This window comes from Elephas maximus, chromosome 3 (assembly GCF_024166365.1).
Source record: "Elephas maximus indicus isolate mEleMax1 chromosome 3, mEleMax1 primary haplotype, whole genome shotgun sequence".
NCBI classification, from domain to species: domain Eukaryota; kingdom Metazoa; phylum Chordata; class Mammalia; order Proboscidea; family Elephantidae; genus Elephas; species Elephas maximus.
Window position 1 is genome coordinate 11,994,502 of NC_064821.1, and position 16,552 is coordinate 12,011,053.

Genomic DNA, 16,552 nt, shown 5'->3' on the forward strand with positions numbered 1-16,552 from the left:
AAACTTTTATCTAAAGTACAATAAAAAAAATTTTTTTTAAAGAAAGAAATAATACAACCCTGACACACACCTTTCCTGACTTTAAACCACGCAGCATCCCCTTGTTCTGTTCAAATGGCTGCCTCTTGGTTTATGTACAGGTTCTGCATGAGCACAATTAAGTGCTCTGGAATTTCCATTCTTCTCAAAGTTATCCATAATTTGTTATGAGCCACACACACAGGTAAATATCTTTCTGGTATTCTCTGCTTTCAGCCAGGATCCATCTGACATCAGCAATGATATCCCTCATTCTACCTCCTCTTCTGAATCCAGCTTCAATTTCTGGCAGTTCCCTGTCAATGTACTCCTGCAACAGCTTTTGAATGATCTTCAGCAAAACTTTACTTGCACGTAATATTGATGATATTGTTCAGTAATTTACGCATCCCGTTGGATCACCTTTGTTGGGAATGGGCACAAAGATGGATCTCTTCCAGTCAGTTGACCAGGTAACTGTCTTCCAAATTTCTTGGCATAGATGTGTGAGCACTTCCAGCACCCATCCGTTTGTTGAAACGTCTCAGTTGGTATTCTGTCAATTCCTGAAGTCTTGTTTTTCACCAATGCCTTCAGTGCAGCTTAGACTTCTTCCTGTCGTACCATCGGTTCTTGATCATATGCTACCTCCCAAAATGGTTGAACGCTGACCAATTCTTTCTGGTACAGTGACTGTGTATTTCTTCCATCTTCTTTCGATGCTTCCTGCATCATTCAATACCTTGTCCATTGAATCCTTCAATACTGCAACTCAAGGCTTGAATTTTTTTTTTTTTTTTTTTTCGGTTCTTTCAGCTTGAGAAAGGCCGAGCATGTCCTTTCCTTTTGGTTTTCTAACTCCGAGTCTTTGCACATTTCATTATAATATTTTACTTTGTCTTCCCGAGCCACCCTTTGAAATTTTCTATGCAGCTCTTTTACTTCATCATTTGTTTCATTCACTATAGCTATTCTACATTCAAAAGCAAGTTTCAGAGTCTCTTCTGACATTCATTTTGGGCTTTTTCTTTTCTTTTCTGTCTTTTTAATGACCTTTTGCTTTTCTCATATATGATGTCCTTGATGTCATCCCACAACTTGTCTGATTGTTGGTCATTAGTGTTCAATGCATCGAACCTATTCTTGAGATGGTCTCTAAATTCAGGTGGGATATACTCAAGATCATACTTTGGCTCTTGTGGGCTTATTTTAATTTTCTTCAGCTTCACCTTGAACTTGTTCATGAGCAATTGATGGTCTGTTCCACAGTCAGCCCCTGACCTTGTTCTTACTGATGATATTGAGCTTTTCCATCATCTCTTTCCACAAATGTAGTCAATTTGATTCCTGTGTATTTCATCTGGTGAGGTCCATATGTCCAATTGCCATTTATGTTATTGAAAAAGGTATTTCCAGACATAAGTCTTTGGTCTTGCAAAATTCTATCATATAATCTCCGGCATCGTTTCTGTCACCAAGGCTGTATTTTCCACCTACTGATCCTTCTTTGTTTCCAACTTTCTCATTCCAATCACCAGTAATTATCAATGCATCTTGAATGCATGTTTGATCAATTTCAGACTGCAGAAGTTGGTAAAATTATTCATTTTCTTCCTCTTTGGCATTAGTGTTTGTTGTGTATATTTGAATTATAGTTGTATCAACTGATCTTCCTTGTAGGCAAATGGATATTATCTTATCGCCAACAGCATTATATATCAGGATAAATCTTGAAATGTTCTTTTTGACTACAAACGTGATGTCGTTCCTCTTCAAGTTGTCATTCCTGGCATAGTAGACTGTATGATTGTTCAATACCAGTCCATTTCAGCTCACTATTGCCTAGGATATCCATCTTCAAGTGTTCCATTTCATTTTTGACTACTTCCAATTTTCCTTGAATCATACATCAAACATTCCTCATTCCAATTATTAATGGACGTTTGCAGCTATTTCTTCTCATTTTGAGTCATACAACATCAGCAAATGAGGGTCCTGAAAGCTTGACTCCATCCACGTCATTAAGGTTGACTCTACTCTGAGGAGGCAGCTCTCCTCAGTCATCTTCTGAGTGCCTTCCCACCTGAGGAGCTCATCTTCCGGCACTATATCAGACAATGTTCCACTGCCAATTTTCTCACAAGTAGATCACCAGGTCTTTCTTCCCAGTCTCTCTTAGTCCGGAAGCTCTGCTGAAACCTGTCCACCATGAGTGATCCTGCTGGTATTTGAAATACTGGTGGCATAGCTTCCAACATCATAGCAACACGCAGTCACCCCACTACAACAAACTGCAGACAAGTGGTGGCAGGAGGTATTTATCCTGAACATAACCAAGTGGTGTCCAGGCCCACGAGGCAGCTTGGAACCGGGACGGAGGGGGTGGGGCCAGAAGCTGGTTGTGCACTCATTCTTTCCTGGGTTTCCTTGCCTCCACGCCCTTACCTACATGATCCCCTCCCGGTCAGGCCAGCCCCACTGTTCAGCTTCAACAAAACTTGGCGACATCACCTGTGTGAGCCAAGTTCTTGTTTATGGGGACAGTGAGTTTCCGTGGAAGAAAGGAACAGATGAGAAGATGCATTTGCTCGTTCATTCCAGAAATTTGCATTGAGGACCTATTGTGTATCGGGTAGTGTGCTGGGGTCAGGGAGGGGGCAGGAATGTCAGAGGACCTCGAGGCTGACCTGGAAGAGAGATGGTGGCCTGGGAACTCAGATGTGACAGAACAGTCACCATAATAATGGAAGCCTTTGCCAGTTGTTGAGCCCTCACTGCAGACCAGGGCCCACTAGCTCCATGTTGTATAAAGTTAGGCTCAGAAAATTTTAGTGACTTACTGAAGGTGACATAGCAAGTACGTGCTGGAGGAGCCAGGATTTGAACCTGTTGTGTTGTAAGACCCGCACTGTACTACTCTATGACCAATAAGCAAACTCGTCGGGGTGGGCAACTGGAGGGCCTGGGGAAGGGTTTAAATCCAACAGCAGATGTCAATACTGGAGAATTAGTACATCAGCCAGTGGTCATCAAGGTGTCTGTGATCCAGTCCTGATGAAGATCTGTCCCGCTTTTGTCACCCAATCTATCCTATTTCCTGCCTGGGCAGGTTAAGGCTGTGATTTATAAGCTAACAGGTGGGGCAGTAAGCTGTGAGATCTGGCGGCGACTCTTACACCCTTTTATGGCTGATGCTGCTGGAGCTGGTGGTGGAGGAAAAGGCTGCTGGTATTTGAGTCTGGGCTGATGGGCACCCCCCAGAAAGAAGCATGGGGCTGGGGAGTGGGGCCTATCACCAGCCAAGCCCTCCTCCCTGCTCAGGCCCCATGTCTTCCCTGGCTTAATTCCCCTGGAAGAGTAGCCCTGGAGGAATGAGGATAAGTGCCTTTCTGTGCCCCTCTTGGGCTCTGTAACTGACTGCCTGGGCAGCTGATGGAAATTCCTGGGGAAATGGCGTCGTTGGCCTTAGGGTGGCAGACAGAGTCCCACTGCCCCTTGCCCTTAGCTACCCCAGTTGCCCATTCTGGCCATACTTTTCCATTCATTCCCCAATATACAATAAGTCATATCAAATAAGTGCATTCTGTGTGCCTCACCTTGGGTTCCTTCTTGCCTAGCTTCTCTACCACTATTTTGCCCCCTTTCCTTCTCTATCTTCTCATCTCCTCCACAGAATGCCATCTCATGTGGGTAGTACGTCATTTCCCCTGAACATTGTCACTCCATCCATCCATCCATCCATCCATCCATCCATCCATCCATCCATCCATCCATCCATCCATCCATCCATCCATCCATCCATCCATCCATCCATCCATCCACCCACCCATTCATCTGTCCATCCACCCATTCACCTAACCACCTATTTATACATCCATTCATGCAACCATCCATTCATTTATTCAACCATCCGCCCATCTAACCATTCCTCCAACCACCCGTTCATCCATTTATGCAACCAGCCATTCATCCAACTGTCCATCCATCATCCTTCCAACCATTTACCCACCCACCTATTCATTCATCCATCCATACATATACCCAATCATCTAACTACCATTTATCCATGCATCCATTCAACAGCAAACATTCATGGATGCCAGCTCTGTGCCCAACCCTACTCACAACAACATAACCTATGAGTTAAGAGTAGTGTTGCTTTGGAGTTGTGCATGTTGTTCTTAGGTGCCCTGGAGTCAGTTCCAACTCACAGAAACACTATGTACAACAGAATGAAACGCTGCCCGTTCCTGCGCTATCCTCACAGTTGTTGCTATGCTAGAGCCCATCATTGTAGTCACTGTGTCAGTCCATCTCATTGAAAATCTTACTCATATACCTGTGTTCAAATTCCAACTTCACCTTTTACCAATTTGATGTGACCTTGGGTAAGTCACTATACCTTTCTGAGTATCAGTTTCTGCTTCTGTAAAGAGGGGACTCAGAGGGTTGTTGTGAGGATAGAATAAGGAAAAGCACACTAGGCCAGATGTATAGGAAGTAATCAACACACGTAAGATATTACTACTATTACTGGGAACTTGGGGATCTGAAAGTGCAGTCCCTGCACTCAAAGATCTCACAGTCTACAACAGGAATTTGCAAATGTTTTTTCTGTAAAGGGTCAGAGGTAGATATTTTTTACTTCATAGGTCATATGGTCTGTGATGCAACTACTGAACTCTACTGCTGTGGCATGAAAGCAGCCATAGACAATACGTACACAAATGGGGCATGGCAGGGTTCCAATAAAACTTTATTTACAAAATCAGTCAGCAAGCCATATTTGGCCCGTGATCAATAGTTGCCAATCCCTGGTCTATTAGGAAGCAAGTAAACTGACAATGCAACAACAAAAAGAAAAAAAACAAACCCACTGCCATCGAGTCGGTTCTGACTCATAGTGACCCTATAGGACAGAGTAGAACTGCCCTACAGAGTTTCCAAGGAGCGCCTGGTGGATTTGAACTGCCAACCTCTTGGTTAGCAGCCATAGCACTTAACCACTACACCACCAAGGTTTCCGACATTGCAACAAGGGGTAGATAAAAGATGCAGAACCAAGTCCTCTGGCTAAGACTGTGTGCAGAGGATCAGGGCAGAATCGTGGGTCAATGGCTCATGTGTGTGAGAGGGAGTAGAGAGGGCAGGCTGTAAAGGGCTATGAATGTCATCCTAGGGTCTATGGGGTGGGAAGCAATGGAAGGGGAGTGACCATCAGAGTGTCATGCCAGCAAGACACACCAGCTGCCAGGATAGAAGAGGGATTGGGGGTGGGCAGCTAAGGAGCAGTGGTACGTGTGGTTGGGCTTGGTTGTAAACTCCAACAAGAGCTGTAGTTGTGTAGGGAGAGCAATAACGAGACTGAAATTAATGCAGTGGCAGAGTAAAGAAGAAGAGGGGATGGAATAGAGAAATGTCATGAAAGTGAAATGGGTAGGGCTTGGTGTCTCGAGGGTAGTGAGGAGGTGAGGTTGGTCTCTGGGTTTCCAATCAGGTCACTGGGAGGACACTGCAGTCACATTGATACGGGGACACAGGAGGAGGCAGGAAAATGAAGTTTGGTCTTGACAGCTTGAGATGTAAGTGGAGGTGGAAATATGAGGCAGAGGTGACCAGAAACCACCGGAGACAAAGTCTAGAGCTCAGAGGACAGAGCCTGTCACTGAGATCAGAGCTCAGTGTGTGACATCAAGGTCTGTGATTAGGATCAGGGCTTAGTCTATGACCAAGGTTCAGTGTGTGACCAGGATGGGGGTTCAGTTTGTAGCACTAGGATGGGAGCTCATTCTATGACAACAAGGATGGAGGCTCAGCCTGACACCAGGATAGGCTCATATATGATACCAAGATGAAACCTCAGTCAAACCAAGATGGGGGCTCAGTCTATGATACCAGGAAGGAGGCTCAGTCTATGAAACCAGGATGGAGGTTCAGTCTATGATACCAGGGTGAGGGCTCAGTCTATGACATGAAGATTGGGTCTCAATCTGTGATAATAGGGTCAAGGTTGAGCCTGTCACCAGAGTCAAGATCAGCCTGTTCCTGGGTGAGGAGCTTTCATATAAAAACTGAACTCAGGTATCTGGCCTCTTCTGAGGCCCTGAGGACACTTGGCTGATGTATAGGACTGCCCCTCTGGATGTCTCCCTCTCCCTTTCCAAACTCCCACTGGCCTCCAGGACTCACTCCCACATCTGGTTTTCCTCCTCTTTCCTAGATTGTTTTCTTCTGACATTACCCTGAGTCATAGATGCTGCCTTGGCTTTGGGATGGGGAGGGGCATCAATTCAGGGCTCATCCAGGGCAGCCCAATAGAGTCCTTCTAAGCAGCTAGGCAGGGGGCTGGGACAGCAGCGATGGTGGAAACCACAGCATTGTCAGGGCAGTCAGGGGTGCATTTACTTCGCATTGAACGGAGCATAAGCTTGCACCTGCCCCAACCAAACCTCTGGCTTAAGTCCCAGGAATTTCATATTCATAATTTTGCATTCTTCTTAAAGAGGGCCCCCCAATTTATATCACTTCAGGCCTTCAAAACTCAGGCTCGTGTTTGTACATACGCAGCTGGGAGGAGAGAGAAAGTGAAGTGGGTGCAGATCGCCCATCCCCGCTCTCTCTCTCAGCACAGTGTGATGGGGAGAGGCACCATCACCCCCTCCCCTCTACTAAAGATGGTTACAGGCACGGTGGCCACAGAATTGATCGTTCAACCCACACCCTTTGGGGAGTGGAAAGGGCACTGTTAATAATTATACTGGCTCTACCTCATAGACAGGACATGGGCCACATAGCCATAGGGGACCTAAACTATAGGGTGAACAGAGAGATGACTTGGTACTTCCAAAAGCGTCCATCCTCCCGCACCCCACCATCTATGCCCAGCCCTAAGAAGTTACTGCTCCTGCTGGTCAGCCCCCAGATGTATGCTCCCACTTGCTCCCTCCCTCTCCTCTACCTTCTCCAACCTCCTCAAGCCTCGCCTCCAGTATCTCCTTCCCTCCCTGGTTTCAGCAGAGTCTGGAGTGTGTTGGCACTCATATCCTACATCTGTGAACCCTGCAGGTTTAAGACCCAAACGATAAAGGTGAAAGGCCAGAGCTCTGAGTTCAGTCTTTGTATGCAAGCTTCTGACCCAGGCTAATCTTGGCCACTGGTGACAGACTCAGCTCTGACCCTAGTGTCACAGATTGAGCCACAATCTTCATGTCATAGGCTGAACCCCATACTGGTATCATAGACTTAGCCTCCCTCCTTGTGTCATAGACTGAGCCACCATTCTGTTGTCATAGACTGAACCCCATCCTGGTATCATAGACTGAGCTTCCATCCTGGTGTCATAGACTGAGCCTCCATCCTGCTGTCATAAACTGAACCCCATCCTGGTCTCATAGACTGAGCCTCTATCCTGGTGTTATAGACTGAGCCTCCATGCTGGTATCATAGACTGAGATCCCAGTCTGATGCCATAGACCAAGGTAAAGGGAGTCCAGATGCCTAGGGAACAACACGCATGCTTAGGAGAGTCACAGGGTCTGTAGAAAGTGGGCAGTAGACAGGAATTTCTGTGGGAGCAGCATGAAGTCTTCAAGGAGGCAGCATTTGGTCAGCAATGGGGGAATCTCAAGCAGATGGTTCTTCAGGCAGATACAAGGCACAGAAGGCAGATCCTGGTGAACAACAAGGGCTGGGCCAAGAAATTAGGTCTTCTTCCTGACTATGGTGGGAGCCTCTGCAGAGATTCAAGCAGGCGGGGGTGATGAGCTCTAGCTGCAGAGTAGGGGCAGAGGGAGGAGGAAGGGAGCACCCATTTCTCCCACTGCAAGTCTCAGTCCACACTAGACCTGGGAGCAAGCCAGGGCATCCTTCAGACCCAGAAGGCAAGGAAGGTGGGCAAGACTTCTCAAGCATCTCCTATGTCCCAGACCCGCAACTAATGCTTGATCCTTGTTTCATCCTCACAAAAGTCCTCAAAGGTGGGCATCATCACATCCACTTCCCAGATGAAGAAACTGAGGCTCAGAGAACTGCCTTCCCCAAAGTCACACATCCTGTAAGTGGAGGGTCTGGCATCCCAGTTAATTGGCCTAATAACTTGTTAAGTGCTTCTGTTCTACCTCCTAGTTTGTTGTGCAGTGCCTGGGGTCTTAAAAGCTTGCAAGCGACCATCCAAGGTACAACAATTGGTCTCTATTCACCTGGAGCAACAGAGAAAGAAGGAGAGTCAGGAATAGAAGGAGGAAATGGAATGTGTGGCTAATTGCCTCCATGAACAACTGTCTCCTTTGCCATGAGACCAGAAGAACTGGATGGCGCCCAGCTACCATTACCAAACGTTTTGATCAAAGATTCTACCGAAGAATCCTGATCTAAAAGGGGAAAATGCAAGACAGAATTTCAATTTCTCATAGATTCCAGACTCTCTGGAGCCATAGAGGCTGGATGAACCCCAAAAACTATTGCCCCGAGACCATCTTTAAACCTTAAACTAAAAATATCCCCTGAAGTTTTCTTTAAACCAAACAATAAAAAAAAAAAATAGTTCAGCTTAATTAGTAAAGAATGACTGCCTTGAGCATTGTGCCTTTTAAAAGAACTATCAGTATGGGATCAAACTGATAATAACGACTTGAAAGATTAGATGAGAAGCTCAGGGATCAGTGAACTCATGTTAACGTGGAGGAATAACTCAGAAAAAGAGGATGAGAATGCACAACTTGAAGAACGTAATCAATGTCACCGGATTGTACATGTAGAGATTGTTGAATTGGTTTATGTTTTGCTGTGTGCATTCTCAACAACAAAAATAACAATTTTAGGAAGGAAGAAGCATAGTCAAGTTGACCCCAAAGCTCTTGTTTCTTTTCTAGTCCATGCTGCCCAGAAGACATCAGAGCTTGGGGATCTTCAGGCCTCAAGAGTTAATAGGGAGATTCCACATATGGGGAGAGGAGGCAGCCTGAAGTTCCATCATTAGAGAGTTTTCCCCAAATGTGGGCATTGGGAACTTGTACTTGGTCCTATGGACCCATTAGCATCATCTATCAAATGAGGGCTTTTTCCTAGAGCAGCTGTAACAGATAGATTTCATCTCATGAGCCAGCTCCCATCAACTTGTGATGGCTGCCAGAAGTGGTGTACTGGAAAGAATCCCAAGGGGCAAATGGGCCGGCAGGAAAGAGCCTCATGATCAACTAGAAATATCTGCCACAGGCTCAAGATGGGGAAGTGGTGGCATGTATGTTGGTTTAAAGATCATTGAGACCATCTTTCCCCCTTCCCCACACCATTTATAAATGAGAAAACCGAGACCCAAGAAGAACAGCGGCAGATATAGAGCTCAGACCCTGACTCCTCAGTCCTTCCATCTGAGCCCTGACACCTTGTCCCTCCTTTCTCCACAGGCTCTGAGCCCAAGCCATGTGTTCAGCCGTTTGACTCTGGGGCTACAGCCTCAGCCACCAACAGCAGCAGTGGTTCCTGCCCTGGACACTGGAGGCCTGAGAACTCAGACATTTTCTCCACCATGGAGGATGAACAGGCAGGTGTCTGACTGCTGAGATGTGCAAGAGCTGATGACAACAGTGGCAACAAGTACCATGAGTTTAGTACCTGCATTTTACATGGCACTTTATGTACTTTATCACAATTAACCCTCATGAAAATTTGGAAAAGTAGTTATTACCCTGTTTTTATAGATGAGGAAACTGGAATCCTTTCTGGAACAAGAAGGAGGATGGGGGAAGAAATGGTTAGAGAGATGGATGGGTGAATGGATGGATGGGTGGATGGATGGATGGATGGATGGATGGATGGATGGATGGATGGATGGATGGATGGATGGATGGATGGATGGATGGATGGATGGATGGATGGATGGATGGATGGATGGATGGATGGATGGATGGATGGATGGATGGATGGATGGATGGATGGATGGATGGATGGATGGATGGATGGATGGATGGATGGATGGATGGATGGATGGATGGATGGATGGATGGATGGATGGATGGATGGATGGATGGATCGATGGATGGATGGATGGATGGATCGATGGATCGATGGATCGATGGATCGATGGATCGATGGATGGATCAATGGATGGATCAATGGATGGATAGCTAGATAGAAGAGTGGGTGGATGGGTGGACAGATGGATTGATGATGGATTATGGGTGAATGGTGAAAAGGAGTAAGGAAGGAGAAAGGGAGGAAAAAGGAAGGAAAGAGGAAGGGAATGAGAGGGAGTGGAAAGAAAGGATAAGAAAGAGAAGGAGGGAGGGGGAAGAGGAAGGAACGAAGGATGGAAGCAAGGAAGTAAGGATGGAAGGAAAGAAGTAAGGAAAAACGGGAGGGAGGGAGGGAGGCAGGCAGGCAGACAGGCAGGTAGGCAGACAGGAAGGCAGGCTAATTAAAACGAAATGCAGCACAGAAAGATAGACCAATTTGCCTAAATTCCTGTTGCGTCAGAGCCAGGAATCAAACCCAGTCTGACTCCACAGCCACATCCTTACCTTTCTGCTCTTGCTATGCTTTCTCCAAGCACTGGACTTCAGAAGCCCATGGATGAGGCCAGACCCCAGGCTCCAGCCTCAAAGGGAAGACCTTGAAAGTTTGAGGTTCCCCAGATGAGGTTAGGGCATGGTGAAAGTCAGGTCCTGTGACATGTGGCTAAAGCTGGGGCTAAAGCTATGATGGCCTCCAGCCTGCTTCGGGGAAGGGTCTTGCTGGGGTGAGGGATGAGTCCCCCTCCATCCAGAAGGGTCATTCTGAGAGGAAAGAGGCTGAGGAGGGGCCTTGTGAACACAGCTCAGCTCCACCTCCACCAGGGACAGAGACAAGGAAAGTCAAGAGTTGAACACCAGGAAGCAGACTCTGAGATGGAGTTTAGCAGGGAGGGTGCAGGGGAAGGAAGGAGGCATGGGCAGAGGAAGTTGAGGTCCATTGCAGTCCTGACAATGGCCTTGGTCAACCACACAGGGTATACTGGAGCTAAAACAGCCTTTCAGAGGTCCCAAGTCTTTATAACCTCACATCAATCAGTCATTGCATGTGGCTACCCAGGAAGGGGCTGACAGTTGATGACCATCCGCTGCCAACACTCCCAGCAGCAGCTTCACTGAAGAGGGATCCGGGTGTCACATTACAGTGTCCACTAAACTAAGGAAGGAGGGTCCGTTATGGTTAAACCATAAAAGGCATCCTGTGGGTCATTTTTATATATACATATAATTTTTATTGTGCTTTAAGTGAAAGTTTACAAATCAAGTCAGTCTCTAACACAAAAAACCATATACATCTTGCTACACACTCCCAATTACTCTCCCCCTAACAAGACAGCCCGCTCTCTCCCTCCACTCTCTTTTCATGTCCATTTCACCAGCTTCTAACCCCCTCCACCCTCTCATCTCCCCTCCAGGCAGGAGATGCCAACCTAGTCTCAAGTGTCCACCTGATCTATGAAGCTCACTCCTCACTAGCATCCCTCTCCAACCCATTGTCCAGTCCACTCCATGTCTGAAGAGTTGGCTTCAGGAATGGTTCCTGTCCTGGGGCAACAGAAGGTCTCGGGGCCAAGACCACCGGGGTCCTTCTAGTCTCAGTCAGACTATTAAGTCTGGTCTTATGAGAATTTGGGGTCTGCATCCCACTGCTCTCCTGCACCCTCAGGGGTTCTCTGTTGTGTTCTCTGTCAGGGCAGTCATTGGTTGTAGCCAGGCACCGTCTAGTTCTTCTAGTCTCAGGATGATGTAGTCCCTGGTTCACGTGGTCCTTTCTGTCTCTTGGGCTCGTAATCGCCTTGTGTCCTTGGTGTTCTTCATTCTCCTTTGATCCAGGTGGGTTGAGACCAATTGATGCATCTTAGATGGCTGCTTGCTAGCATTTAAGACCCCAGACGCCACTCTTCAAAGTCGGATGCAGAATGTTTTCTTTATAGATTTTATTATGCCAATTGACTTAGATGTCCCCTGAAACCATGGTCCACAGACCCCTGCCCCTGCTACACTGTCCTTCAAAGCATTCAGTTTATCCAGGAAACTTCTTTGCTTTTGGTTTAGTCCAATTGTGCTGACCTCCCCTGTATTGTGTGCTGTCTTTCCCTTCACCTAAAGTAGTTCTTATCAACTATCTAATTAGTGAATGCCTCTCTCCCACCCTCCCTCCCACCCCCCTCTCGTAACCACAAAAGAATGTTTTCTTCTCAGTTTAAACTGTTTCTCAAGTTCTTATAATAGTGATCTCATACAATATTTGTCCTTCTGCATCTGACTAATTTCACTCAGCGTAATGCCTTCCAGGTTCCTCCGTGTTATGAAATGTTTCACAGATTCCTCACTGTTCTTTATCGATGCGTAGTATTCCATTGTGTGAATATACCATAATTTATTTATCCATTCATCCATTGATGGGCACCTTGGTTGCTCCCATGTTTTTGCTATTGTAAACAGTGCTGCAGTGAACATGGGTGTGCATATATCTGTTCGTGTAAAGGCTAAACTAAGGAAGGAGGGTCCGTTATGGTTAAACCATAAAAGGCATCCTGTATTTTTAAATAAATACATTGAGTTATCTCCATAGGAACATATAAGCACAAATTAATGAGTGATATACTTGCCCAAGAAATCAAAAGATGCATTGCATTGGGCAAATCTGCTGCAGAAGGCCTCTTTAAAATGTTGAAAAGCAAAGATGGAACCTTGAAGACTAAAGTGCGCCTAACCCAAACCATGGTGTTTTCTTCTTTTTTTTTTTTAATTGTACTTTAGATGAAGGTTTATGGAACAAACTAGTTTCCCATTAAACATATTGTTTTATGACATTGATTAACAACCGAACGACATGTCAACAGTCTCCCTTCTCAAGCTTGGGTTCCCTATTACCAGCTTTCCTGTCCCCTTCTCCCTTCTTTACCTTGCCCCAGGGCTGGTGGGCCCCTTTTGTCTCATTTTGTTTTATGGGCCTGTCCAATCTTTGACTGAAGGATGAACCTCAGAAATGATTCATTACTGAGCTGAAAGGGTGTCAGGATTTCTCCAGTCTCTGTCAGGCCAGCAAGTCTGGTTTTTCTTTTTGAGTTAGAATTTTCTTCTACATTTTTCTCCCGCTCTGTCCGGGACCCTCTATTGTGATCCCTGTCAGAGCAGTCAGTGGTGGTACCAAGGCACCGTCTAGTTTTACTGGACTCAGTCTGGTGGAGGCCATGGTAGATGTGGTCCATTAGTCCTTTGGACTAACCTTTCCTTTGTGTCTTCAGCTTTCTTCATTCTTCCTTGCTCCCGAGGCCTTTAAGGCCCCAGACGCTACTCAATGTAGAACATTTTCTTTATAAACTATGCTATGCCAGTTGAGCTAGACGTTACCCGAGCGAGACAAGCCATGGTGTTTTCAATCGTCTCATATGCATGTGAAAGCTGGACGATGGATAAGGAAGACCGAAGAAAAATTGATGCCTTTGAATTGCGGTGCTGGCAAAGAATACTGAATATACCATGGACTGCCAAAAGAATGAACAAATCTGTCTTAGAAGAAGTACAATTAGAATGCTCCTTAGAAGCAATGATGGCGAGACTATGTCTCACATGCTTTGGACGTGTTGTTAAGAGGGATCAGTTCCTGGAGAAGGATATTATGCTTAGTAAAGTAGAGGGTCAGAGAAAAAGAGGAAGACCCTCAACGTGATGGATTGACACAGTGCCTGCAACAGGGGGCTCAAGCATAACAATGATTGTGAGGATGGCGCAGGACCGGGCAGTGTTTCATTCTGTTGTACACAGGGTTGCTATGAGTCGGAACCGACTCGACTGCACCTAACAACTACAACGTATGTGCCCAGTGACTATAGAATCATGCCTCCAGAAAGCAGATATCAAAATAACTGCAACCTAGATGTTCTTCCCCAAAACTTTTCCCCCATTTTTTAAGCAATAGCTCCCAATCCTCCCCACCTCAAGTCCCTGATAGCCACTAAGGTACTTTGTTCTTTATGCCTTTGCCTATTCTAGATATTTTGGATAAGTGGGATCGTACAATGCTTGTCTTTTTGCATCTGACTTATTTCACTCAGCGTGATGTCTTCGAGGTTCATCCACGTTGTGGCATTTAACAGAATGTCATTTCTCTTTACAGCTAAGTAGTATTCCACCGTGTGGACGGTTGGTGTTTTGTTTATCCATTCATCTGTGGACGGACACTTGGGTTGTTTCTACCTTTTGGCTATTGTGGGGAATGCTGTGATGAACACTGATATACAAGTATCTGAGTCTCTGCTTTCAAGTCTTCTGGGTATACACCTAGGAGCAGAACCACCGGGCCATATGGCAATTCTAGGAGCCTGGGTAGTGCACGCAGTTTACAATTGGCTGCTAACCCAAAGGTTGGCGGTTGAAACCCGCTCAGTTGCACTTGGAAAAAAGACCTGACGGACTGCTTTCGTAAAGATTATAGCCAAGAAAACCCTAAGGAGCAGTTCTACTCTGTCACACATGGAGTCGCCATGAGTTGGGGACTGACTCGATGACAGCTAGCAATGACAACATGGTAGCTCTGTGTTTAACTGTTTGAGGAACCCGTGTGCCATTTTATAGAAGAGGATACTGAGGCCCATGCAGGGAAAGAATTGGCCCAGGAGTCATGGCAGTTCCAAAGGAAACAAAGATAGAACTAGGACTCAAGCTCAGTTCTGGGCCTTGCCAGGGGTCTGGACCTCTTCGAATAGAATCTTGGCTACCAGCAGTTGAGTGGATGAGTTGATAAGGGAGGAACTGTAAGCCCTGGGGAAGCAGGGGGCCCTGGGAGCACGAGGTGGGGCTCTGCCCTCCAAACTTTCCCCTCTCCCTGCATCTCTGCCGTCCTCATACACTTGATCACAGAGCCGGAGACCTGGGCATCATCCTCACCTCCTCCCTCTCCCATAGTCACCAAGCCCTCAAGTCTGTCCACGTCTCCCTCCTTCTGCCACTGCCCTAGTGGAGGCCACTAGGGTGTCCTCACTGGTCTACCAGCCTTCACTTACCCCTGTGCAAGTCAATTCCTACTCTGCAGCTTGAATATCTCTACTCATAGCCCCCTGAGCTCCCTACCAGGTCCCTGGGTGGCACAAACTGTTTGCGCTCAACTGTTAACTGAAAGGTTGGTAGTTTGAACCAACCCAACGGCACCACAGAAGAAACGTTTGTTGATCTGCTCCCATAAGGATTGTTATTGTTCTTTGTTGCTATAGAATTGATTCCGACTCAGGACGACGCCACGCGTGTCAGAGTAGAACTGCTCCATAGGGTTTTCAAGGCTGTGATCTTTCAGAAGCAGATCGCCAGGCCTTTTTTCCAAGGCACCTCTGGATGGGTTCGAATAGCCAACCTTTCAGTTAGTAGCCAAGCACAGATCCAAGAAAATGCTATGAAGCTCAGTTCTACCCTGTAATACACGGGATTGCCATGAGTGGGAATCGACTGTACGGCAGTGGGTTTGGTTTTGGATTTTTACACTTCTTACCACCACTACAGAAACCCTGGTGGAGTAGTGGTTAAGTGCTACGGCTGCTAACCAAAAGATCAGCAGTTCGAATCCACCAGGCACTCCTTGGAAACTTTATGGGGCAGCTCTACTCAGCCCTGTGGGTGGCTATGAGTCGGAATCAACAGTCGGAATCAACAGCAATGGGTTTGATTCGGTTTGACCATCACAATGGACCCCTGGTGGTGCAGCAGTTAAGAGTTTGGCTGCTAATCAAGAGGTCGGCAGTTCAATCCACCAGCTGCTCCTTAGAAATCCTATGGGGCAATTCTACTCAGTCCTATAGGGTCTCTATGAGTCGAAATATAGACTCGACAGAAATGAGTTACCACCAATATTGGAAATGTAGAGATTAGATCCTTATATGGCCTACCAGGCCACAAACGTGGCCCATACCTCCATCCTCCACACCTCCAGCCATCAGGAGTGTTTGCCAGTTGCTCAAGGGCACCATGAGGCCTCGAGCCTACAGCCTCCAGCTCACTCTTCTTTTCTGCCTAGAATGCGCCCACCCACGCTCTCTGCCCAGCCAACTCCTACTTGTCCCTCTGTTCACTGGCCTTTCCTCCAGGAAGCCCTCTTGGACACCCGCTAAACAGTGTTAGCTGCCTCCCTCATCAGTGCTTCTCCAGCCCACTGCCTGGAACATTTTATCATACTTGATTATAATTTCTGAGTTTACTTGTTCATCTTCTGCAATTAATTAGCTCTATGAGGGTAAGAAAGGTCCCTGGGTGGAGTAAACAGTTTGCATTTGGCTCTTAATCTAAAGTTTGGTGGTTCAAATCCGCCCAGCAGTGCCACAAAAGGAAGGCCTGGCTATCTGTTTCTGTAAAGATTATAGCCAAGAAAACCCTATGGTCCTACTCTGTAACACATGGGGTCACCAGGAGGTGGAATCGACTCAACGGCAATGGGTTTAGTGTGGTTTTAGATGAGAGTAAGGATGCAACATTGGTGGTTCAGTGGTGGAATTCTTGCTTTCTGTGGGTGAGCCCTGAGTTTGACTCCTGGCCAA

The 16,552-nt window shown here is 46.5% G+C and overlaps 1 protein-coding gene across 5 annotated transcripts in view; it reads left to right on the plus strand.

The window, feature by feature from the left end:
* Window positions 1–16,552, plus strand: part of ARHGEF18 (Rho/Rac guanine nucleotide exchange factor 18) — a 122,776-nt gene that overhangs the window by 16,372 nt on the left and 89,852 nt on the right. For 4 of the 5 annotated variants that reach the window (XM_049876627.1, XM_049876626.1, XM_049876625.1 and 1 more), the window contains one exon: window positions 9,423–9,563. In XM_049876627.1, coding sequence (XP_049732584.1) covers window positions 9,545–9,563 — 19 coding nt within the window. In that variant the 5' untranslated portion in view covers window positions 9,423–9,544. Of the gene's footprint in view, window positions 1–7,985; window positions 8,072–9,422; window positions 9,564–16,552 lie in introns of all 5 variants that reach the window. The other variant, XM_049876624.1, reaches the window with a different exon arrangement.